The sequence below is a fragment of the Ziziphus jujuba genome, chromosome 5, assembly GCF_031755915.1.
Source record: "Ziziphus jujuba cultivar Dongzao chromosome 5, ASM3175591v1".
Lineage (NCBI taxonomy): Eukaryota > Viridiplantae > Streptophyta > Magnoliopsida > Rosales > Rhamnaceae > Ziziphus > Ziziphus jujuba.
Genome location: NC_083383.1, coordinates 14,049,557 through 14,075,082, shown reverse-complemented (window position 1 = coordinate 14,075,082; position 25,526 = coordinate 14,049,557). Strand labels below are relative to the sequence as shown.

The 25,526-nt window shown below is 35.2% G+C and overlaps 1 protein-coding gene across 1 annotated transcript; it reads right to left on the bottom strand.

The window, feature by feature from the left end:
* Nucleotides 1-16,271: 16,271 nt before the first annotated feature.
* Nucleotides 16,272-17,561, bottom strand: LOC132803764 (UPF0481 protein At3g47200-like). Its single transcript, XM_060817278.1, has one exon. It carries the CDS (start codon nt 17,559-17,561, stop codon nt 16,272-16,274), a length of 1,290 nt encoding a protein of 429 aa, XP_060673261.1.
* Nucleotides 17,562-25,526: the final 7,965 nt, after the last annotated feature.

Here is a 25,526-nt window from a genome sequence, read left to right as displayed (position 1 = left end):
CCATTACAAGCGTGCATATTTTATTTTATGCTATGGATTTTAAGATATGAATTTCAATGTGGAGTTTTAACAATTGCCTATGCAAGTTAGGTATAGTTGAAAAATATATTTTATTATTTGTTTTATGTTATGGTTTTTCCAAAAGCGACTTAAGGTTAAGTATCGCCAGTCGAGAAGCCAAAGCAGGGTATCGTTGAGTTCAAAAAGGAGATCTTAAAGGAAGCACGCGATTCAAAGTATGCGATACACCCCAAGGGTACCAAGACGTATGGAATGCTCACTGGATGACATGGTGGTTTGGCACGATAAAGGAAGTTGCAAGATCCGAATAAAGGTACTTAGGTCATCGATAAGTAAAAGTAGGGAGATGTAAATATGGATTTCGTGCTTAAACTATCATTCACAAAGAGAAGGTACGACAGCGTTTAGAGAATCAAGCAAGATCCGGATAGCGACTAAAGTTCTACTTGGTGGTTGATGAGGTTAATGAGATGAGGATGATTCCTTAGGCATGTTTGGATGTTTAAGCATGGTTATTTTTCATTCTAGAAGCTAAGATCTTGATATCTTATTTCCTTGGAGATTTAAGGTTCGTATTGATGGTGCTTCATCGATTCAAGGTGGTTGATATTGTTGGTGATAATTTACAATGATAAGGAGTATGATTTTTGGGACGGAGTTAGAATTTAAGAAGTGTGGAATACTTTATTGGGTTAAGGATCTAGTGATTTGTTCATAGTATTGGTGGTGATGCTAGAATTAAGATTTAAATTTCTTATTGCTTGAGGTGTGGATTCATGGAATCTATTTGAAATGGGGGAAACTTAGGGTTTTCAAGAATGGTATTTGGATGTTGAGAATTTTATTCATGACCTTGATGAATTTAGTTAAAAGAAAGATTGATGTTTGTCGAGGTTAAGACTATTGGTTAATCAATGAGGAGCAAGGGTTTTATAATTGTAAGTACTAGGAGGGTAATCGAAGACAAGTGAATTAATCTCAACCTTAACTTGGTGACACCAGTATTTGAGGAAATTAGACTTAAGTTCTAATCTTACCTTTTGAATTGCTGATCGAGTTACGAGAGTTGGTTGTTGGTTTAAGGATGCATGCTTTAGAAGCACCTTATGGTTAGCGTTCGACTATGACCAAGACTTGTAGATCGTGTTCTCGTGGACCAATTTGACTATCCTTAATTAGTGGGCATGAGAAGGAAAGTTGCACAAGAGGGAAGTTAAAGTCACTATTAGGCGAATGTAGTGGCAGATGCTTTGAGTAGGAAGGCTACTGGATCCCTTGCTCACATCCAAGTCATCCAACTACCTCTCATGGTGGAGTTGAAGAAGATGGGGGTGTTAATGCATATGCATCCTTCAGGAGTTCTCATGGCTAGCTTCCAGGTACGACCGGTGTTGGTGGATCGTATAGTAGAGACCCAAATGGAAGATCCTAAGTTGAGGACAATTAAGGGCAAGGTACAAGAAGGTCTTGATCCGGAATTTTCCATAAGGAGGGATGGAGCCCTCGTGTATAAAGGACGACTTTGTGTTCCGGATATTCCAGGACTCAAGAAGGAGATTTTAGAGGAGGCGCACAGCTCGATGTATGCGATGCATCCTGGGAGTACCAAGATGTACCGGACGCTTGTTAAGTATTATTGGTGGATTGGTATGAAGAGAGAAGTGGCAGACTTCGTATCAAAGTGTTTGATTTGTCAACAAGTGAAAGCAGAAAGACAGAAGCCTTCGGGACTACTCCAACCTTTACCGATTCCCGTGTGGAAGTGGGAAGAACTCAACATGGACTTCGTATTCAAGCTTCCTTCCACACCTAGAAGGTACGACGGCATTTGGGTAATCATTGATCGTCTCACCAAGTCGGCACACTTCCTACCGGTGCGAGAACGTTTTTCACCCGAGAAGTTAGCCCAGTTGTTCGTGCAAGGCATACGTGGGATCAGTTCAAGATGGCCTTCTCTACTGAGTTTTGTCCTCCTGCCTACCGTGAAGCAAGAAGGAGAGAGTTCGAGGAACTACGACAGGGGAACATGACGGTGACAGAGTACGAGAGGAGATTCCGAGAACTATCAGAATTCTACATGCACCTAATTCCCGACGATCACACGAAGAAGGTGAGGTTCATAGACGGATTGAAAGAGAGTATCGGCTACACCCTTTCTGGATCAGTACATCCCACCTATCAGTCCGCCAGGGATGCAGCGCTCGAGCTAGAGAGACAGGAGAAGATACACAGACCCTCGAGGCGCAGATCATTCGAAGGTTCGTATAGCGGAGTACCTCGACAAGGGGCAGCTAAGAAGAGCCATAGCTCAGGCTCAGACAGTGATGGGTTAAGCCCACGAGGCAGATTCCAGAGGAGAGATAGTCATCGCATGCCCCAGCCAGCTCGCCATTCGATCAGTGTGGATGCAAGCTCGTATCAGCAGTCACGCATTGGTTCTCCGCGGATTTGTCCACTTTGTAGGGGGAATCATTCTGGGCAGTGTCAGATGGATGGTTTATGCTTTCGGTGTGGGCAGCCAGGCCACATAAGGAGGGATTGCCCTTATGGTAGCAGCAGTGTGCTAGAAGCAGGTCGATGGACACAGCAGTCCGAAGTAGTGTTGGGCATGGATTGGTTGGCAAGGAACTACTTAGTCGAGGAAGCGACATGGGAGCCCGAAGCGCAGGTGCATGATCAGAACCCTTGTTTGTTCCAGTGACGCGTGGAAATTTCGAGGACGAAATTTTTGTAAGGGGGGAAGGCTGTAACACCCCGTCCCAAATCGCACCGGAATCCGTGCACGTTGACCGAGGTTGACCGTTGACCGTTGATCGAAGGGGGTCAAAAGTTGACTTTTTGACTCGGTGAGAATTTTGAGTTGACTAGGGTACCGTGGCGAAGTGCACGATACCACGAGTTCGTAGACTGGTAGCACGTCGAAAATGGAGCTACGGTTTGAAAGTTATGGACGAAACAAGTTGCGGTCCAAACTGTCCAAGGGGTGCCGGAGTTGACTTTTTGTTTATGGGGAATTGAGCTTTGACTCATGCATGGTTGTGAAGTGCTCGTCGATACGAGTTCACAGACTAGCGGCACGCTCAAAACGGACATCCGGTTAAAAAGTTATAGACGTTTGAAGTTTACCGGATACCGTATTATTTTAATATTTTTGGGTCGGTGAACAGTGAAATGCCACGTGTCAGCTTCTGAGTGGTCCACGTGGCATGAACAGTGTCATACAGGGTTTTAATTTTGAAAAACTCTCGGGGAAGAGAGAGAAAGAGAGAGAAGAGAGAGAAAGAGAGAGAGGAGAGAGAAAGAGAGAGAGAGGACCCGCCGGCCGCCGGTCATTTTCACGTTTTTCCGGCCTAGTTACTGTACACGCGCCGGCCAGCCAGATTGCCCACCTCATTTCCGGCAAAACCTCCAAATTTCACGGCGAACGGCCGCCGGACGCGCCCGGATCGGACGTCCGAAGTTTGGCGGCGATTTTTCCCCTCCACCGCCGGCCACCGCGAATCGGCACTATTCCGGCCGATAAACAGTACACGCGCCATACACCCAGCATCCTCTCCTCAAGTCCGGCCTACCCACCAAAAATCACGGCCATCGGACCACCGACGCGCCGGGATCGGAGCGTTTTCCGGCGAGGGGTCGAAAATCTTCAAACGGTGATTTCTCCGCCGTCCGACCTCCGTTTTGCTCACCGTCGGTCCCGTTGGATTGCTCTCCTCACGATCTACAAATCTGCAAAATTTCACAGCAAACGGCCACCGTCGGAAATTACTGTTCCGGCGACGGTTGCCGGTGACGTGGCGGCCCGCCGGAAATTACTGTTCCGGCGAGTACCCCGAAAATTCCGGCCAGCTCCAGTCCGCAGTGTTCGACCTCCTGAACCCAAATCCGACTTCCGTTTCCACCAATTCGCGACGGTTTGGGAGAATTGCGGAGCCGAAACCCGAAAAGCCTCCCGATAAAATTCCGACCCCGTCGGGTACGATCATCGGAAATTAAGACCGGATCTGTGATTAGCATCACTCGAGCTTCGATTCGGTATATAATTCGTAAATTTTAGTTATCGTTTGGTGTTCGCTCCCCGGGTACCCATTTGGGGATTACCCGAATAAAATATTAATATTTGTGGTTTTGGTACTGTGGATGTTTTAGGTGCACGTGCAAGTAGCGGAGTCGATCCTGCGGAGGATCTTGATTGAGATACGTGCACAAGGTGAGTGACCCACCTTCAAATTAATTTTGGGGAATTTAATTGATGAATACATTATGTGTGAATTAAATATTTGGAATTTAATTTCTATGTGCCAAATATTTATTGAATTTATTGTAGAATTATTTATGAATTTATTGGATTTAAGAAAATGCGAATTCTACAAATTTATGCCGTGTGGAATTATTTTATGGTTTTGAGGATTTTGAAATTGGTGTGGTTTTAATGGTAAATTGGGCACGATTTGATTTTCAAATATTTCAAGGAAAATATTTGGTTATGTTGGTGATTTCAATTTTTATGAAATATGCCCATAAAACATTATGGGATTTGATTATGATATTTCGAGAAATTATTTATGCTTGGAAAAAAGGTGGATATTTGAATTGATGGATTTGGGAGTTGGTGGATTTGAAAATCATGGAATTTATGGTATGGATTATAAGGAAATTGTGGAGAATTTCCCGGTTCAAGCGGATGGATTATGCCCGCTATGCTTATGAAAAATGTGAAATTTATTTTATGATTTAAATTTATGGATTTTATGATTTTTAGATGCACCGTGCACGTACTGGTGTTCTGATTATGTGATATGGTATATGTGATATGGTTAGTGTGCACACGGTTGTGATTAGCGCGCAGGTGGGTGTGATTAGCGCGCAGGTGATGTGATTAGCGCGCAGGTGGGTGTGAGTAGCGCGCGGTTGATATTATGAGGGTGTCCTGTGGATGCCATCGGAGAGGGCGGCCACCCCCCATTGGCCGGGACACCAGGTTAGCAGCGGCGCAGTGGGACGCCACGCGACCGTATGCCGGTTTCTTTCTATAACCTCATGTCTGGCGGTACCTTGGGACGCTGGGTACTGTTGGCGCCACTGGTATATAGTGGGTGCATCAAATGATTTTCAGAACTGTGTTTTAAAAATAAAATGTTTGGAAACTGAATTAGAATTAAAAATATAATTGTTACCGCTTCTGGTATTTAATTGATGTCTTGGTTTTCGGGAAATATGAATAAAGGGTTTTGTGAAAATGTTTTAAAAGGGGAACCTTTCCAACTGAGAGAATTGTAAGGGTTTTGAGAGAAATTATTATTTCCAAATAATTATTATTTATATACCTATTACCGTGGTATGATAGTGTAGAGTAGTAGGGTCGCTCACTGAGATGATTAGCATCTCACACTCTTAAATTCCGTTCCTCTAGGTACCAGGTTGTCGGTGTTCACTCGGAGCGGACTTGATCTTCCTCGCTGTATTTGTTCGCGCAGTACCTTGTTCTTCTTTTACTGCAGTTGTAATATTTCTTTCACTTTTGCTGTATTCTATATTTTGTAGTACTTCATAAAGCTCTGTATACTGTATGGGACACTTATGTATTTGTATTGCACTGGATTACTGTATTTTTATTTTGGAGTGCTGAAATTTGTGGAACCAGTTCGTCGTACTGTGGGAGGAATAAGGGAACAATTATAGAAGTGTGTTTTCAGTGCAGGAAATTTTGTGGTAAGTCCATCCCTTAGGGGAGGTTCTGCCGGATCTTCCACAGAAGGGTCCGGTAGGGTTTCCCTGGGATCAGGGCTTGTCTAGGGTTCCGGTGGGGAACTTTGGACGGGTCCTGACATAAGGCCTTTCAACGTTGATTAAAATCTTTTTTTTTAACGTTGACTAAAATCTTTTTTATTTTTTTTTTGGGAAAAAAAAAATTACAAACCATGTTGATGAACAAGATTTTAAATAATAGAATAAAAAAATGGAAGGAAGGTGGATTAGTTAGTTAATAGAATAATGAAACTGAGATGTCATTGCACATACAGGACGCATGCCGATTTTTCTTGATGGAGAGCGGATTTGCATTATTTGTAGCATTGTTGATCAACATTGCAGTTGTATCGGTATCAGGAACTGTTTGCAAAGCTGATAATCTCTCTGGTGTAAATAATGATAGATGCAATGATCTCACTCTCAATTCTGCATCTTTTCTCCTACAGGTACACTCTTCACTTATGTCTAATATATATATATATATACATATAATATAAAACATCAATCGTGATTACATCAACATATTCTGACTTTATAAAATTAGAATACATTGAACTTAGTCCAGATAAATTGGTCACTTACAGTTGCATTATATCCTCATTTTATAATATGCTGATACGATTACAACCACATAAATCATTCAAAACAGATTTTATTATTAGTTCTTATAGTGCCATGGCCATATGGAATGCAACATAAGCTGTCCCAGATGTCCCAAAAAACAGTTTACAAATCTTTGGAACCCTGGATAACACATCAACAATAAGTGGAGATCTGTCTTGAGGTCTGTGTGAACTATACTCTTCTATAAAACTTTGTAGGTCTTCATCATTTTCCAGAACGTACGGCTCACATGACAAACACACATGGTATATAAACTTGAAGATTAATTGATGTTGTGTAGAATCTAAGTTGAGAGCGTTGTAGACAACATCTTCAAGTTCGGCCAACGTACAATTCCTTTTGATACGTATAATCTTTGTTCTTTGACGTTGGTATCTCCAGGTACCTTCAGAACATACACTCCATGTTCCATCGTAGAATAGTAAAACTGAAATTTGTGACATTGAGCACAAAGGGTTTACCAATTCAAAACATACTAAGTATCTACTTCTGCAATCGTAGAATCTTTGCTGGAAGGTTTAACTATAATCCTAAAGCAAAAGTAATGAAAAAATACAAATGCATTTTCAGTAAATAAGTACAAAAAATAAGCCAAACAATTATGTTATTAACGCCTAGTGGAATAGCATTTTAAATGCAAATGAGTAGAATAGCATTTTAAATACAAATACAAATGCATTTTCAGTAAATGAGTAAAGATAAAATACCAATGCATTTTATGTAAATGAGTACAAATGCTGTTTAAGTGTTGCATATTAACACCTAGTAGAATAGCTACTCTTGACAGACATAGTGGATCAAGTGGATTAAGATGTCAAATCTATGGCACATGTGCTAAATCATAACATAACGTTAGCTTGAATGGATGCAATGTTGACAATGTGGTGTTCTGTGGATTATTTTGTTAAACATCATAAATATAGTTACATTTAGCATGTTGTTCATTTACAATAACATTAGAGAAGTGGACAATTCGATTATCCAATCGGTTTGCTTTTAGAAAATCGAAAAATTAACTATTCCGATGGAACCGCCGTTAAATTTTCCAACAAGCATGTGTTTCATAATTACTGATGGACTGTATGTAACAAACAAAGGTTGAAATTTTCAAATGAAAATTTCTGAACCATTTATGGATTGTTTTACATAAAATAGCACCAATATAGAACTTGCACTTATATATCATGTGAAAACGTGACAAACAATGAATCCAATATAAGGGAAAAATGTATACATATCTGTACACATATTTATATTTATAACACACCCTGTGAAAGCTGATAGAAGGTACTAACTGTTGGATAGAGAAGACAAACGAGTTTTCATATTTGGCCTTTTTGACCATGTAAAGGTTATTGTTTTAATACAATATTGACTAATTAAATTCTTATTCTTAGGCTAATATATATATTTATTAATTAAATCGATCCATTGAAAGGTCTAATGCTCTAAATTTGACCTCGATATCATCTTTCTGTGAATTCAAACAAAACATTTTTGATTCATTTTTATAATATTATATTTAATTTTTTGTTTATAGTTTATAATGCGTCCTTTGTTCTTATCAATTCATACTTTTTCCTCACTGCTAGTATTGTGCTAAGGCTAAGTCATTATTTGATTTTGACTTTATCTATCAGCTATACATAAAGTATATTTTAGGAAATTTTTTTCGTAAAATCAATTAACAAAATTAATATGAAGTATATTGTATTTATTTTTTGGCTTAGTTATTAAGCCGTTTATGTTTACTATTGGGAGTTCATGATTTCAAAACATTAAGATGGAAAAAAATTATTATAAATGATAAAAAAATTATGTAAAGAAGTATCATAAAGCCAAATTATGTATATATATGTATATATATCCACATACCAGGTAATCTTTAACTCTGATCTGCAGAAACGTACAATTTTATTACATCCTTTTGAAGTGTATGGGCTCCACAATGAAGATTTTCAGTCTTGTTGTTATCACAAAAGGTTGAGGGTATGCAGGGAGAGTGAACTAAACTGAAGAGATTTTGGGATTTTCTGCAACATTCGTCAATGCAAAGAAATGCTGAAAGGTACGTAACCAACAAAAGAGAAAGAGAGAGGAAGACACACAGTATTCATTTAATGTGGTAGCAAGGAGAGTAAGAGAGAGGGATAGAAGTTAATGAGAGTAGATGAGAAATGAGAGATGGTCAAAAAAATTGTTTTAATATTTTCCACTTTATTCGACATTCAATGAGAAATGAGGGTAGATGAGAAATGGGAAACTGTTATATTTATTTTACACTTTCATATCCATTTATTTAAATAGTTTCCACAAGTGCACAATTAATTCCCTCCTAACAACTCTCATTTGGTCATACTACCATGGAGCCGTTCTTGTAAAAGTGATTGGAAGAAGCTTGCAAGCTGGGAATCACATTTTACAATCTAAAACTAACTACATTTCAATGCATACCATTCAAACAAGCTCTAATGGTCAGAAACTAGAGAGCCAATATTTGAGAACTCAATTACCATCCATTTAAATTATCATCCTTCTTATTTATTGCTTTTCCACATATCAAATAATATGGAGAATTTAATAATGAAATTGGATCCTTACACATCATATTGACACGAGAATCATGTACAAAAACTAAAAACAAAATCTGAATTAGCAAGTGGAAATTGTACAAGTGTTTTATGAATAAAAACTAGAGAATATTACACCTCCTAGTGAATATTACAGCTCCTACAAAAGCCTCTGTTGGTATCAATCCCGAATTGACCCAATGTTCCCCATCAATGTCAAAATCTCGAACACCAACTGGCACCACAATTGGTATAATGCCAAACTTTAGTGACAACATTAAAAGCATACGGGGCACCTCCACTAAAACGGAGACAGATTTGATACCTGGATGAAATCAAACGAAATATCTGCAGTTAGTTACAATATTTAGCATACAAGTTTCAAAGAAAATAATTATTGTAAATAATTAAGGAAAATTACAAAAGCATTTTGTTTTAAGTCTCAACCTAAAAGAAATGACTAACTTTTTTTAATACTTGACAAAAAAGCATCTCTGATTTAATAAAATAAGGGATTCCCTCAAAAAAAATTTAAATAAATATAATGAGAACTGAAGACCTTAGCTGTCCTCATATGCGATAAATGCTATATGCAAACCGTGAAGAGTAGAATTATTGGTCTAGACATCAACAAAGGAAGAAAAATATCACAAAGCGAGTCATTATCAAACTGTCTTGTCAGTAGTAAGTATGCAAGTGGATATGTTGTCCCGAAGATTGAATTGGATAATCAAAATAATTAAGTCTTCCATCTAAAGATCCTATTTCCATTCACTGAATTCATATCATAAATTCTAAGAAAATTTCAGAAATCATGAAAGCAACAAAGTATCTAAAATGTCTATAAAACAGATGAAATCAGAAATGGAAAGGCTTGAAATTGTCAAAGCAATTAAACATCAGCCATGGTAGTCAAGGATCACCTACTGAGAACACGATTAACTGTTGGTTGAACAAATATATGAACCCTGCAGAAAGCAAGTACTTGTCAATAAGCAAAAAATACTATCTGGTTTACATGAAAAGAATCATGAAAAGGAAATTCCATATGAATGATAAACTTTCTAAGTACCATTTTCCAGGGAATCATGAAAAGGAAACTCCATATGAATGATAAACTTTCTATGTACTTCCATGATTTTCTTCATTTGGAAAATTCTCCTTCCCTGTATCAGACTTCTTATCTGCAGAAACCTATATGAACAACATAAAATAAAAGTGAAAAATATAATGAGCACTGGAAAATAAAAACCACCATAGCTGAATATATTACCCTCGGTAGAAATGGAGGTTTCTGTTAACGTATAGAATGTGCAACCATGGAGTTGAAACAGTAAATTTCCCTTATGATTCTCATGTTGATAATGAAGTAAATGCAATAACTGACAGTTTGCATTAAACATTAAGGAAAACAAAAATTATACATGACAACAATAACTGATAACAACGAAAGCAGTTATATTTAATCACCAACAGTAATTATAGTAATAAAATAACTATAACTACGATTATATTAAAATACAAATAAGCGTGCAGACAATTAAATTTAATAAATAAGCAGCATTCAATAATGGAAAACACACAAGACCCAAAAAAATAATAATAATATAAAACACACAATTACCATCTTTAGAATAACCTGCACAGCACCTTTGCCATCACCAAGAGCTCCATCTATTTCATCAATCACCTAGAGAAAAAGTAGTAACTTGTTTCTTTTGCATACATTCTAGAATAAGAAGGGTAACCATAAAAAATAATACCAACCAAGCACTTTGGCCTCGAGTCAACAGTGATAGAGTTCATCTGCACTACCTCAAGAAACTAAAATGTTGTATAAAGTAACCTATAACACAAAGCAATACGTTGTAATAGCTAGGGAAAAAAAGAAAAGAAAAAAACACACAAAGTAACTTTATACAAAATTTCCAATCTTGAAAGAATCTAATAGTCTGCAGATAAGAATTAATGCAGATCCATGTGAAAAAAAACAAAAACAAAAAAAGAAGAAGAAGCATATATATAAAAATACATACATCAGGGACCAAACCCATGGATTTCATTTGGTCAGAAAAGTAGAAAGCGTCCTGCAAGCAAGAGCTTGTCATGGTTCCAACGATGAAAGAATGGAATGTATCCCTAGTTGGTTGTACTCCATCCAGCATCATATCATCATACACATCTCTCAGCAAGAAATGCCTACCACCACCGTTATTAAAAAAAAAAGAACACAACTTTCACAATTTCTCCTAAAAAAAAAAAAAATCCCAAAACCACAAAAAGAAAATCAAAATTAGAATCTACCTTCTCTGCACGGTGAGAGAACCGATAACAGTGTTATACTCAGAAACATTGCTTGCATAGTTCCTCCTTGCGTATTCCTCTGTTGAAACCGCATTGAAGTATCGCCGTCCCACCTCTCGCAGCAGTGAAATACGCTGCCCTGAATTATAACAATCTAAAATATATTATTTATTTAAAAAAAAACTATTTTATTATTAGCGAAACGAGTAAGAAAATGTTTGGGGAAAAGCTTAAGAATTTGAAAATGGAGAGGGGAAGATTACCAGTGATTGATTGAATGAGCCTCATGCTTTCCTACTTCGCTGTTGCTTACCTGTTGCTTCTGCTTCTGCTCCTAGGGCTCTCTAAAACCCTGCAGTTTTCTCTTTGAGTCGCCTCTTCACCATTTCCTTCAAAACGCACAGTCTCCAAGCTTACAATCCGGCCAATGCGAAAGGAAACAGAGGGCTCCTAATGGGCTGGATATTGATTATAAAGAGAAGAGAAAAGTCGGATGAAGAAAAGAAAGAAAAAAACATAGAAAAAAAAATGGATTAAAAATATTTAATTTGGATATAAGGGTATTTTGGGATTACCAAAAGTTGAAGGGATAGAACAAAAAAGATATCAAATGAGGGGGCAAAAATCGTTAACCTCGTCCCTATGAGGATATTGGACCAAATTCCCCCAAAAAGAAACAGAGAAAAGACCACCCCGCTGCGAATTTTGAAGGGGCCTAGGTTTTTGTTTTGCTTAAGCTATTATTATAATGATAAAATAAAAATTAGTTTAATAAATGGATAATGATATAGGTATAAAATATATTAATTATTTTTTTATATCAAATGATATAGCTATTTTATTAATAATTGATATATTAATAAATATTTTAAAATTAGAAAATATAAATTTAATAAATAATGCAAAATCATTAGATATTAAATATATATATATATATATTATCATCATTGGATATCAAATATTTGGCTAATAAATTTATTGAATCTAAAACTAATTGTAATAAATTATCTTATTTTCTAACAAACAACAAATAAATACAATTTAACATATAATATATATTTATAATGTATTGAATACAATTATAAAAATATAAAAAGAATTACAAAATTATAACGGGCTAACTAATCAAGCTGGTTTCAAGCTTGGTTTCGAACGCGCCGAACAGGTAATGTGATAGGCCGGAATTCAAGCCAAATCTATATTAAAAATCTAATTCAAACCCAACCTAAATAGAAATTTGCGGAGACTTGGTTCATATCGGATTTGAATTGAATTTGGACTGGACTTTTTCGAACACATTGACTTTTGTGATCTTTTCGGTATACGTGCAAAAGATGTTTTACTATTTCCATTGGCACGTATTAAGTAAAGAATTCTTATGATGTGTGATTTTTTATGTAAAGAATTCTTATTATGGTATGATGTGTGATTTTTTATGTATGTTTTTATTATTTATTTATTTATGTATTTTGATGAATGATCTTTATGTAGTTTTGATATGTTAATACTGGATGTACATATGTTATAAGAATGCCTAACCAGAGAAAGACCATATAAATAAAATAGCCATATATTGTGGAAAGCGGGTGTATACTGTGACAAATTTTCATTGAGTGTTGCTTTTTTTTTTCTTTTTTTTTTTTTTTTTGGTTTTCTGGATAATTGGCACTATTAATTTCTGAATTATATATGTATATACAGTTTAGTCTTTAAATTTTTTCTTGGCTCTTTAGTCCCCTAACTTTATATTCTAGTGCACTACGGTTCTTAAACTAATTTTTATCAGTTTTGAAACAAGCAGTACCTATACAGTAACAATTTTGATTCTTAAATTATTTTTAATCTAACTTTTCGTAGGTTCGAGACATGCAGTACATTTACTGTAATAGAAAACAACAAAATTAGAAAAGCAAACAACCCCCATAAAATTTTTACATCTTGCATCAAGTATACTGGACATCTCAGAACTGCGAAAAAATAGTTTAAGGATCATAGTGCATCAAAAATTAGAGTTTAAAGACTAAAGTCCCAAAAATAAAAAAATAAAAAAATTCAAAGGTCAAAGTGCAACTATATATTTAATTTAGCGACTAACTGCACCAATCCTATGTAAGACTACAACTTTTTCTCCATTTGATAAAAATTATGATAGTTACTTTCCGTTGTTTTCTTCGTGTTTATCATGTTCTGTTAGATTTTGGAGAAGAAACTTCATTATATATTGTTTAGGACAGATATTTATTAAAAACAAAATCTTTATAATGGTTCAAAAGAAGTATATTTATTTAAAAAATCTTATAATGGTTCAAAAGGAGTACTTTATGATTCATTTTCTTATTGTTCTATTTTTGCCTAATTTTAGTGGAGCAAATTCTTTTCTCTTATTGATAATGAGCAAATTAAGGTGGGTGTTGGTTCAATTTGACCGGTTTTTCATTTTTCATTCATAATAAAAATAAAGACAAAATATATTTTAATATCTTCAATTTTTAGCCTTTTTTAATTAGAAATATGTAAAAAAATATTTTTACAAATAATACCTTCTACTATCCAAACAGTTAAAACAAAATGGTGTCTATTAAAAATTGATCATGTGATATTCAAGTGACAAATAAAATAATTATTATTTTTTTTATAATTTCATGTTCAATAAGATTAGCCTATAACCAATGATTTGAAGCCATGTGGATTATTTTTCCACATCACATAGCATGCCATTATCTTTAATTACAACCTATTTCTCTATCTTGCCTATTTCTTTTATGCCCAAAATAAAAAATGCACAACTAGGAAGATCTCAATGTGCTATTTTCTCTTTTCCTTAAACCAAAAAAAAAAAAAAAAAGTGTATAAGATACCCAATCTCCTTTAATAATAGAAAGATAGAAGTCTCATAGATCAAACAAATATTTTTGTTTCTTTTTTGTTTTTCATTGAATGTCAACCCAAAATGTAAAAATAATGGAAGTGAAAAAATCTCAAAAACTAATTAGTATTAAATCTTTTGTTTATATAATTCAAAATTGAATTTCCTTTTAAGAAAATACAATAAACTTCCTTAGAGGATACGTATGGCGAATAGGTGTTGATGAATGGATCAGTAGCCCTTTTTGTAAAGTATAAAAGTCGATGGTTCGTGATCTAATTTTGGGAGAGAGAGAGAGAGCAAGTCTTAGCCCATTTTGCAAACTATGAGAGATGGTGGTTTCAGATCTAGTTTTGGGCACACTTTTTATGGTTTTTCGGTGTAGAAGAAAAAGGATTTCTGTGAGGATTCTGATTTTTGGTGCAGAAGAGAGATAGCGAGGACTGTGATTGAGCAGTGTTTGGGAAAGAGAGATGCTGATATTGAAGAAGATGGCCAATTATCTAACATGGAAAAATAATCCACATGGCAACTAATGATTTGAAGGAGTATCCAGATGTAAAGTATTCTAAGAGTACTAGAAAATTTTTCCTGTTTAATCCTGCTTCACTAGGCCATTTTTTTCTTAAAAAAACACAAAATTATAAAAATATAATTATTTTATTTGTCATGTGATTATCACGTGATCAATTTTTAACAAAAACCATTTTGTTTTAAAGGTTTGGGTAGTAGAGGGTATTATCTGTAAAAAAAATTTTTTACACTCCTAACTAAAAAAGACTAAAAATAGAAGATACTAAAATACATTTTGCCTTTAAAATAATATTTAATATATTTATGGTTCATCTTGGTTTGGACTAAGGATTGTTCAAACCGAACCAAATTGATTATAGGCCAATAATCGTACTAAATTGAACTAGTTCGATTAGGTTGATTTGGTCGAGGATTGATTTGTGCCTACCCCTAGTTCAGATCATTCAAAAGAATATGTGAAAAATCACAACATCTATCATTATGTAGCAACTTGTTATTTTTTATTCAAAATCCATTATTCAGAATACCTAATCAACCTACTGTGGGAAACCTATGATATTAGGATGATAGTGGACTCTTTAATGTTTATTCAGTGTCCTCAATAAAAACTTCATTGATAAATTGATGGTGTTGATTGATAAAATGGTTATTTTTAAAATTGTTTTTCATCTAATTGTGTGTAATATTCTTATATAAGTGTTAGTTAACAACAGTTATAATTTGTTAAACATTTTAAACAACTAAAGACATGATAAAAAATAATAACAACACAATGTAAAGTTATATTCAATTTTATTTTTATTTTTTTCCTACTTTAAAGTTGTAGCCAACTTAGGTCACTAACAAACTCTAATTGTCATTTTACATAAGCAAATCATACACAGTTAGATAGAGAAAAATAAAAAACAAAAACAAAAATCCAATTATATTACCAACTGATATGAAGTATTTTAAATTATAATTTTTTTGGACAAATTGACAGGAACAAGCAAAAGCAAATAATATATACATATGATGACTGACTCTCTTTGAATAAATAGACCTTGACAAAGAAAATATATTGTTGTTTAAAAGATATATATATATATATATACATTAAAGCTAGGAAAACGTTAATTAATCTTCTTTTTTTTTTTTTTTTTCCGTTCTCTGATCAGGACATATTACCTGATATTCATTCACTGAATAAATAAAAACGTACACATTCAATGTAGGTGAATGGATTGCCAAAAATATGAAAGCCCATAAGAAGAAGCATTAATCCAAGAGGACCAGCATAGAAGTCAAGTACATGATCTGCATGTTGTGGATCCTCACAAACGTACAATAAAAAAACTACTATAGCTATAGAACAAAACAAGTACAGGACATTGTAAATCTTAAGAACAAAACATTTAATAAACAAGGAAGTACAAATATTTTTTTTTAATGGACGATTAATTTTTTCAGCCACCAGCAATAACGCATCACCGTAAATTACCATATGATCCCAATTCTCCCACGCAAAAATACACACGCAAAGTTTAAGCCACATCAAAGCTTTTTTGCTTCATCGATCACCATATAACATCCATTCTCACAATAAGTAGAAGACAGTCCATTTAAGTAGAGATGATAGAATATACTGTCTGTATAATGGTGAGCACGATTAGAACAAGAGCAGCCAAGAAAGAAATGATTACCCATGGCGTGTTGAAATAATTTTGTTTTAAGTTTGCTTTCCAACTATGCCATGGGTTTTTGCAGTACGAGTTGATATTTTTGGCAAGTTGAGCATGATATAAATCGATGGAGACATGGATCCCTTCTCCTAATCTGTTGATTAAGCTAGACACTTCGCTGCTGTCACCTAGCCAATTTTCAATAATTCCTTCCTGAACAAGCAAATCCACATCCTTTGGAGTGTCAATGATGGAATCCATGAATGTTATGTAAACAGTTACGTAATTGATCTTGCTATTATGGCATTGCTCAAAGGCAATTAGATTTCTTAATATTATTTTTGTACCGTCATCAATTAACAATTTTGGGATTGTTAAAGTCCCATTCTCGAAGTGTATGTCCAATAAGTTTTTAGCTGATCCTTTTTTAAGCTTAGCTGATCCTTTTTTAAGCTTAGCTCCTGCCTGATGTAGTTGAGTTGCACTAGGAATGAGTACAGATTCACAAGATTCTCCTTCATGTGGAACCAATGGTGCAGAAATTTTCCAGAGGAGATCAACTAAATGCTTTGGTTCATACGTATCTTTTATTTGTTCCATATATTCTTCTTCTGGCCATTGGTAAAAAATATAACAACTTGATAAGAAAGAGAAGCAAAAATCAATCAGCGAAATATTAATGTCCTTCGTGAATTTAAAGAGCTCCTTAAGGATGAAGAAGGGCAACTGATTTTCAAGCAGCAGAAATTCAGTCCTGACATCCGGTAAAACAAATGGTCTAAACATTCTGTCGTTATCATCTCGAAAATTTTCGTACCGACATTTCAATAAAGTCTCGATAACAAAAACAGCATCCACTAGAATGATCTTCACAAGTTCATGTTCATTTTCTTTGTACCCAAGACTTTCTTCGTAACATTTACGTATCTTTCCCAGGCTTTCCTCTACAGTATCAACACAGTGCTCCAAACTTACATCGTTCCGTTCAAGAAAATCTTTTAGATAAATCATTTTCTTTTCTTCCATCTTTTCTAAGCCTTTATTGCCATGGTGAAGTGGACCAATAGAAACTACCTTGGGAATGTAAACTTCCTCTTTCCCCTCCCTAAATGGGCCACTCTTAAGTCGAAAAGGAACTCTATAGATACAACACTCGGGAATCTGAGGCACTTCCTTCAATTCATCTCGGATCAACTTGACTACGTCAACGTGATGACTGTTTCTGTCCATTTGAAATCCTATTGTGGTATTGTGATCATAACATATACAAGGATAGTAATGATTATTCAAAATGCACTATTTTCATATAAAAATTAAACAAAGAAAGGGAAAAAAAAACAAATAATAATAATAAATAAATAAACTCTTCCCTCCCACTAACGATAACTTTCTGTTCCTATTTCTCTCTCTTCTCGTCCTCCTCCAATCATAGATATGGATACAGCACCAATAACAGCTTCAAGTACAATGAAAACCCTCAATTTACTTGCAACCTATGTTGCTTGGACTCGAGTAGAGATTTCAAATAGGGGTACGAATCTAGGAGTCCTGTCAGGACCCGTCCAAAATTCCTCACCGGAACCCTAGACAAGCCCTGATCCCAGGGAAATCCTACCGAACCCTCCAATGGAAAATCCAGCAGAACCTCCCCTAAGGGTTGGACTTACCACAAATTTCCTGCACTGAAAACACACTTCTATAAAACATCCCCTTATTCCTCCCACGTTACTACAATATAATTCCACAAATTGCAGCACTTCAAAATAAATAACAGCAAATCAGTGCATAAAAATAACTACATGTCCAATACAGTATACAGAGCATTATACAAATAAATGTGAAATTTAATCGATGACAGATAAAGAAGTAATATAAGATGGAGAGGAAAAAGGGAAGAAATACTTCTTGGACTTTCGGCAATGAACTGAGACGTCGGGCTCGCCCCGGACGATCAACGTCTCCCAACCTGGACCTAGGGGAATGGAATTTAAAAACGTGAGATGCTAATCATCTCAGTGAGTGACCCTATCTACTGAACACTTTGAATATTAATAATATAACAAATAAGGGAATTTAATTTAATACCGACAATTAAATAGATAAATAAATAATAAACAATTGAAGTAATATTTTCTCTCAAAATCCTCACTATTCACTCCGTTGGAAATGTTCCCCTTTTAAAACATTTTCACAAAACCCGATATTCGTATTTTCCGAAAACCAAGGGATCAATTAATTTAATAAACAATAGATAAATACTCCAAATATAAATAAAATGTAATAAAATATAATAAATAATTTTTGAACACTTTGGGGTTTGAAATTTCTATCCGAAAAATTTATACTTGACACACCACATCATATACCAGTGATGCCCTCCGATATCCAGCGTCCCGAGCACCGACTGGTGGGGAGGTTAAAGAGAGAAACTTGCATAAGGCACTTCGGCGTCCTGACAGTACCGCTACTGAAACCGTCATCCCGGCCAAGGAGGGGGGCGGCTATGTGCACTATAAAACTTGCCTGCCCTCGGTCCAATGGCAACTCACGGGAGACATAATAACTTGCGCGCTAACCACATATACACCGGAACACCAATACTGTATGAGTGCGTCTAAAATAATTACTAAATTAATTATAACCGTACCGATTTTCCAAAATCACCGTGGGAAATATACCAGTTTTCAAGTTTACCATCTCACATATTTTCCTTTAACATACCCGGTACGAAACCATCGATAACAATATAAAAATAATTTTTCTCGTAACGCGAAGTTCAACAAATAATATTCCACGAGCATAATTATCAAATTTGAAAGCACCAATTTAAACAAATAATTTCCTTAAAATATTTAAACCAATTATGCCCAAAAATAATATTAAAACCACATACGATTTATTACTGAAAATACCTTGCTCACGCGTAATAAATAAAATTAAATCACAATAATAAAAATCAGGGTTTTTGGATAACCCAAAATTCTGTTTAGCACCAACAAACATATACGTACTTATAAAATAATAATTTTCCACAATTATAATTAAATTGTACCACATGAACATAATTCCAAATATCAATTAAACACCAAATAAATATAATTAATTACCCCAAAATAGGTTTAAAGGTGGATCACTCACCTGGAGCACGCAATTAATCCAAGATCCTTCATGGGATCAATTCCACAACTCACCCGTGCTCCTAGAACAACAACATTACACATCTCAAATAAATTAATATTTTATTCAGGTAAATAATACCCGCTACCCGGGGGTTTAACACAAACGTTAACCAAAATTGACAAATTATATACCGAATCGAAGCTTGAGTGATAAGGATTATGAATCCGGTCTTACTTCCCGGAGATCGGACCCGAGGTGGCCAGAATCTCGCCGGACAGTTTTCGGCTTTTAGAGCCTCGATTCTCCCAAACATCGCGAATTGGAGGAAAAGGACACCGGATTTGGATTCAGGGGGTCGGAATTAGTGGGGAAGGACCGACGGTGCAACTGGGTACTCACCGGAATAGTGATTTCCAGCGAGCCGCCGCGGTCACCGGCAACAGTCACCGGCGGCGGCGTGTCCGGTGGCCGGGGGCTGAGATTTTGGGGGGTTTTGTAGATCTAGGGAAGAGGGTTCCAACGGGGCCGGCGGTGAGGCAAACGGAGGCCGAACGGCGAAAAGATCTGAGTTTGAAGATTTTCGGCACCTCGCCGGAAAATACTCCGATCCTGGCGCATCGGAGGTCCGGTGGCCGTGAAATTTGGTGGGTAGGCCGGAATTGAGGAGGTGGTAAAGGGTGGCTGGCGCGTGTGGCCTGAAAATGGGCGGAAATGGGTCAAATGGCAGTGGTCGGTGGTGGAGGGGAAAAATCACCATCGCCGGAAAACGCTCCGATCTGGGCGCGTCGCCGATCGGTTGGCCGTGAGATTTGGGTGGTCGGTCGGAAATGGAGAGGCGCTCCTGCCTGGCCGGCACGTGTGGCCCTCCGGTGGCCTGATGGTGGCCAACCGGTGGTGGCCGGTCGTTTCTCTCTCTAGCTCTCTCTCTCCTTCTCTCTCCTTTCACCCACGTGGACCTCTCAGATGTCGACACGTGGCATTTTACTATTCACCGATTCAAAAACATTAAAATATTACGATAGTCGGAAAACTTCACACGTCCATAACTTTTTAACCAGATGTCCAATTTAAGCGTGCCGCTAGTCTATGAACTCGTATCGACGAGCACTTAACAACCATGCAAAAGTTGATGGTTCGTGATCTATTTGTGGTCATGATATTCAAACTCGATATACATATATATGTAAGTGTTTGCATTATATTTATATATATATGTGTGTGTGTGTGTGTATGTGTTTCTAAACAGTCATGTCCTTGAAGACGTCATACATGTGGTATCATACAAATTGTATCGTATACATATTCATTGTCGAATATTTTCACATAGGTAATGACCACAAACACTAACATTTTTACTCTCTTTCTTTCGAATCATACACAGCCACAATTACTTTCGGTAGAGGACAAAACATGCAGAGTATGGCTTCAAAATACATATTACCATCTTCCTTGCTGCAAATATCATTTTTTGTCGCATTGTTGTTATAAGAAAATGAGTTTGGGCTGTAATTTTAGCAAATAATAATAATAATAATAAATGGCAAATATATTTGGCAACCAATGACAGTTTCCCTAAGTTTAAAACCTAACTCACTAACATTTGATACATGATTTGTCAAATATATTAATCACCCATATAAAGATTTTGGCAAAAATATTTGACAAATGATTTTGATCTTTAAATTTATTTAATTTTATGGTGTAAATTTATTCTTTTAAAGCATTTTCTAATTCTCATACTTATATCAAAACAGTTTTAATTCTAAGCAAAAACTAAATCACATTTAATTTTTAATATACAATAAATCTCCAATCACATAACTTTATCCTTGTTTATTTATTTGTCCATAAACAAAACACTTTTCAAATTTTAAACATCTATCTCTCTCCTTAACCTTTGAGCACTTTGAATTTTTTATTTAGAAAAAATAAATTTTGTTTGGTCCGAAAATTAATAAATATAATCTCAAATATTAAACCTTTATGAGATTTAAAAACTAAAAAAATAAAATCCTAATATTAATCGTGATATTTGAGACCTGAATTGTTTTTGAAAAGATATATGTGTCTATATAAACATTTATATGTATAAAGACCTCAAACATGCGACACCATACAAATTGAAACATATACAGATCAATGGTTGAACATTTTTACGTAATTAATGACCTCAACCACCCACTAATATTTTTTTCAAAAAAATGACAAATTAATTTGATAACCACTAACATTTTCACATAGTTAATGACTTCAACTACCAGCATTTAATAAACGAATTGTCAAATATGCTAATGACCCATACTATGGATTTTGACAAATATATTAAATAAATGATGTTGACATTTAAATTTATTTTATTAAATTTTGTAAAGTTGTTGTTTCAAAAACTTTTCAAAATTCTCATACTTATGTCCAAACACCCTTATTTTAAGTCAAAACTAAATGATGTTTAATTTTCTGTCTACAATAAATATCTAATCTCATCTTTCTATCCTTATTTATTTATTTTTCCATAATCAGAATGATTTTCAAATTTTGAACACCTTTCTCTCTCCTTAACCTTTGAGCAATTTCAATTTTGTAAAATTATGTGATAAAGTGTTCAAATATTACAAACACATGAATATATATATATACATATATATATATAAGGCCTCTATATTTTCTAGAAATTGCGCATAGAGACCATTTATTTTTCCTTTTTTGTTTTTCTAAAATTGAATAGTATTTGGATATAAGTATAATAATTGAAAAGGTTTTAAAAAGAACTTGTTTGCATAATTTGATTAGTTAAATTTCAATATAAAAATGACTCGATAGTTTTAACATCATATCTGCTTTATTAGTCTTAATTTATATAAAATGTTTAAATTTCAAATTTGAAAAGTGATTAAATACGCATGATGTGATTCCGATAACCTGTTGGGGTGCTGATACAAGCGCTGGAGACTGGTACGGATCCGGGTGACGATTTTAGTACATTTTTGGAGTCCGGGAAGTATGAAATGGTTCCAATGCTTTATGGGTTCAATACATATGCCTAAGAGGTCATGGAATCAAGTTAAAGCAGCCTCAAATGCAATCAAAAAGTGCTTGTACGGACAGCATCAACAATTTGGCTGAATTTGCTGTATTGCTTGCTGGCTTTACTGTATTTTACTGTATTAACCTTTTCTTATTTTTCCAAGCATGGGAAACGTGTGGGCCTTCATATTTAGCTTATTTGGCATTATAAAAAGCATTTAGAAGCTGATTTGGAGCTCAAAGAGGTCAAAGATTGATCAAAGTCAACTTGATCAAAAAGGCTAGCATTTTTAGTTTCCTAATTTGTTTTTACTTTTTGTTTTAGGAAACTACCATTACTTTTTGGCTTTTATTTATTTATTTTCTGGACAAATAACTTTTGGAAGGTTTTTATTTTATTCTTTCCATTGTAAATTAATTAATTCCTAATTTAATATAAAAGAATTAATTAATCAAACTTAGATTAGGAAAGGAAGTATAGTTTCGGCCATCTAGGTTTCTTGATGTGTGTGGTTGGTTTTTCCTAGGGTTTTTAGGGTTTATTTTGTTTCTTTCAAAGCCTATTTAAAGGCTTATTTTTCAATAAGAATACAACTTTGATTTGATTGAGAAAATACTTGTGAGATTAATTATCTCTTTGTTCTTTGAGAACACCTAAAACACCATTGGAGAATTGGTTGTTTTAGCTTGACTTATCAATAGGTTTTCCATCTCCTATTGTGGCGTCTACATTATAACAAGGTTTCTAACCACAGGTTGGTTAGGGGTTTAGGTCAATTCCATTAGAACTTGAACTTAATTAAGATCTGGGCTAATATAATATGGGTTTAGGAGCAGGTCGTCCTAGGTTCGTATCATTTGGTATCAGAGCCAAATTTTGTTTAGGTTTGATCTATCTTTATTTGCTTTATTTGTTTTTGTGATATTCTGCAATTTTAGCAATAGGTTAAGGTTGCATCCATCCCATACACGTTCTACATTTAAAAATAAAATAAAAAAAAATTCATTCCTAGTTGAATTAGGTTTCCTAGTTTTATCGTATTTTTGTTTCTTAGTTTGTTGGTTGTTTTTCATCATTGGTCTTGTTAATTTTGGTTTTTGTTGATTTTTCTTTGCTGTTTTAGTCTTAAATATTTGAATTCATATATTCAAAAAAAAAAAAAAAAAGAGTTTGCGGCAACATTTAAAAAAAAAAAAAAAACTGCACATTTGTGATTATTTGGAGGTCACGGGTTTGGTGTTTGTTTTGGAGTTGGAATTGCAATTTTGGTAATTATTCTTGCTACTGCAGTTGTTTATGTTCTGTGAGTGAAAAAAAAAAAAGAAGAGTTAAAGCCGAATATAAAAAATATATATATATTTCGGTTTGTTGGAGTTTGATTTGTTTGCTGAAAATTTGTTGGAGCTGCTGGTTTTTTTTTTTATTATTTATTTGAGTTGCTGGGAAATTATTTTTGTTGCTGGATATTTGAATTTTGGGTGCTTAAATTATTTAGATTAAAATCAGTTAAAGGATTTGATACAAAACTTGAATTACAAAGAACAACAACCAACAACTATTCTATATTTTTGTTCAATTTGATTCTTGTTCATATTTGAATTTCTTTTTCTGGAATTTTATTCTTGAACTCATAATCTACTACCATCTGGTGCAGTTTTCAAAAATTCCAACGTTTTCCCATTATTTTGTGTTTTCTTGTCTAGAAAGCCGAAAAATTAGGATTTGTTGGATTCTTTCTGTGTTGCCTACTTTTTACTATTGTTTTGTTGATAAGTTTAATTAAAATATACTAGTGATCTAATTGCTGTTTTGTGGGTGTTTTAATTAGAACTTTGAGATAATTCATTGAGTGGAAAAAGGCAAGAGTGTTGAGCTTAAAAGAGGGTAAAAAGCCGAAACAAGTGTGCAAGCACTAGTGTCGAGTTCTCATTTGAGTGAAACATGTAAAGGAGTAAAATTGTAAGGTCCTATTTTATTTTTATTGCATTATTATACTAACATGACAGAATCAAGAATGAGGAGAGGAGAGCCACACTTGAGGATCAATGAGGAGGAGTCCGTAGCATTCCATAACGATGCCCGAGCTACCGGAAGCGGAGACCAAGTGGACATGAGAGCTGTTTTGGAGTCAATACAGTGGGTTAGTGCTCAAGTTTAGCATGTGAATCAAAGAGTGGGAAGACTAGAAGCCTCACAAGGAATGCCGAATACAAGAAATAGGCAAGAATTCCATGGAGGGTGAGGCCGAGGACGAGGAGGTCGCGAGAGACCGAGAGAGGAATTTGATGAGGAGCCATTCGTTGGAGATTTTGAGGAAGGTATGGATGAAAATTTTGCTGTTCAAGATAGAGCTGGCCATGGAAGATATAGGAGGGAAGATACAGATGATGATTTGGGAAATATCAAGGTTAACATCCCACCTTTTATGGGTAAAAGTGATCCCGAAGCTTATTTGGAGTGGGAAGAAAAAATGGAGATGATTTTTGACTGCCACAACTATTCGGAAGGTAAGAAGGTGGAGTTGGCAGCAATGGAGTTTGGACATTATGCACTCCAATGGTCAACCAATGAGTAAAATACCCGAAGGAGAGCTGGTGATGACTTGATTACAACATGGCGACAAATGAAAGGAGCCATGAGAAAGCGGTTTGTGCCATCATATTACCATAGGTTGCTGCATCAACGGCTTCAATCTTTGTCTCAAGGAAGTAGGTCCGTGGAGGATTATTATAAAGAGATGGAGATGTTAATGATGAGGCTGAATATGAATGAGGATAGGGAGGCAACAATGGCGAGATTTCTTGGTGGTTTGTACCGTGACATTGCCAACCAGCTTGAATTACAACAATACTTGGAATTGGAGGAGATGTTGCATGTAGCAATTAAGCTTGAGAACCAATTCAAGAGGAGAGGTGTTAGCACACGGTTTGGAGGAGTTTCTAGCAGTGGAAGGACAAGTTCAAGTGGCTGGAAAAACAATTCTACTTATGAAAGCAAGCTGAAGCTGAAGCTTGGTGAAGAAGCTACTAACCGGCCAAGAAGAGAACTTA

Coding starts and splice junctions, on each gene's coding strand:
- LOC132803764 (XM_060817278.1), bottom strand. CDS start 17,561: ATGGACAGAAACAGTCATCACGTTGACGTAGTCAAGTTGATCCGAGAT.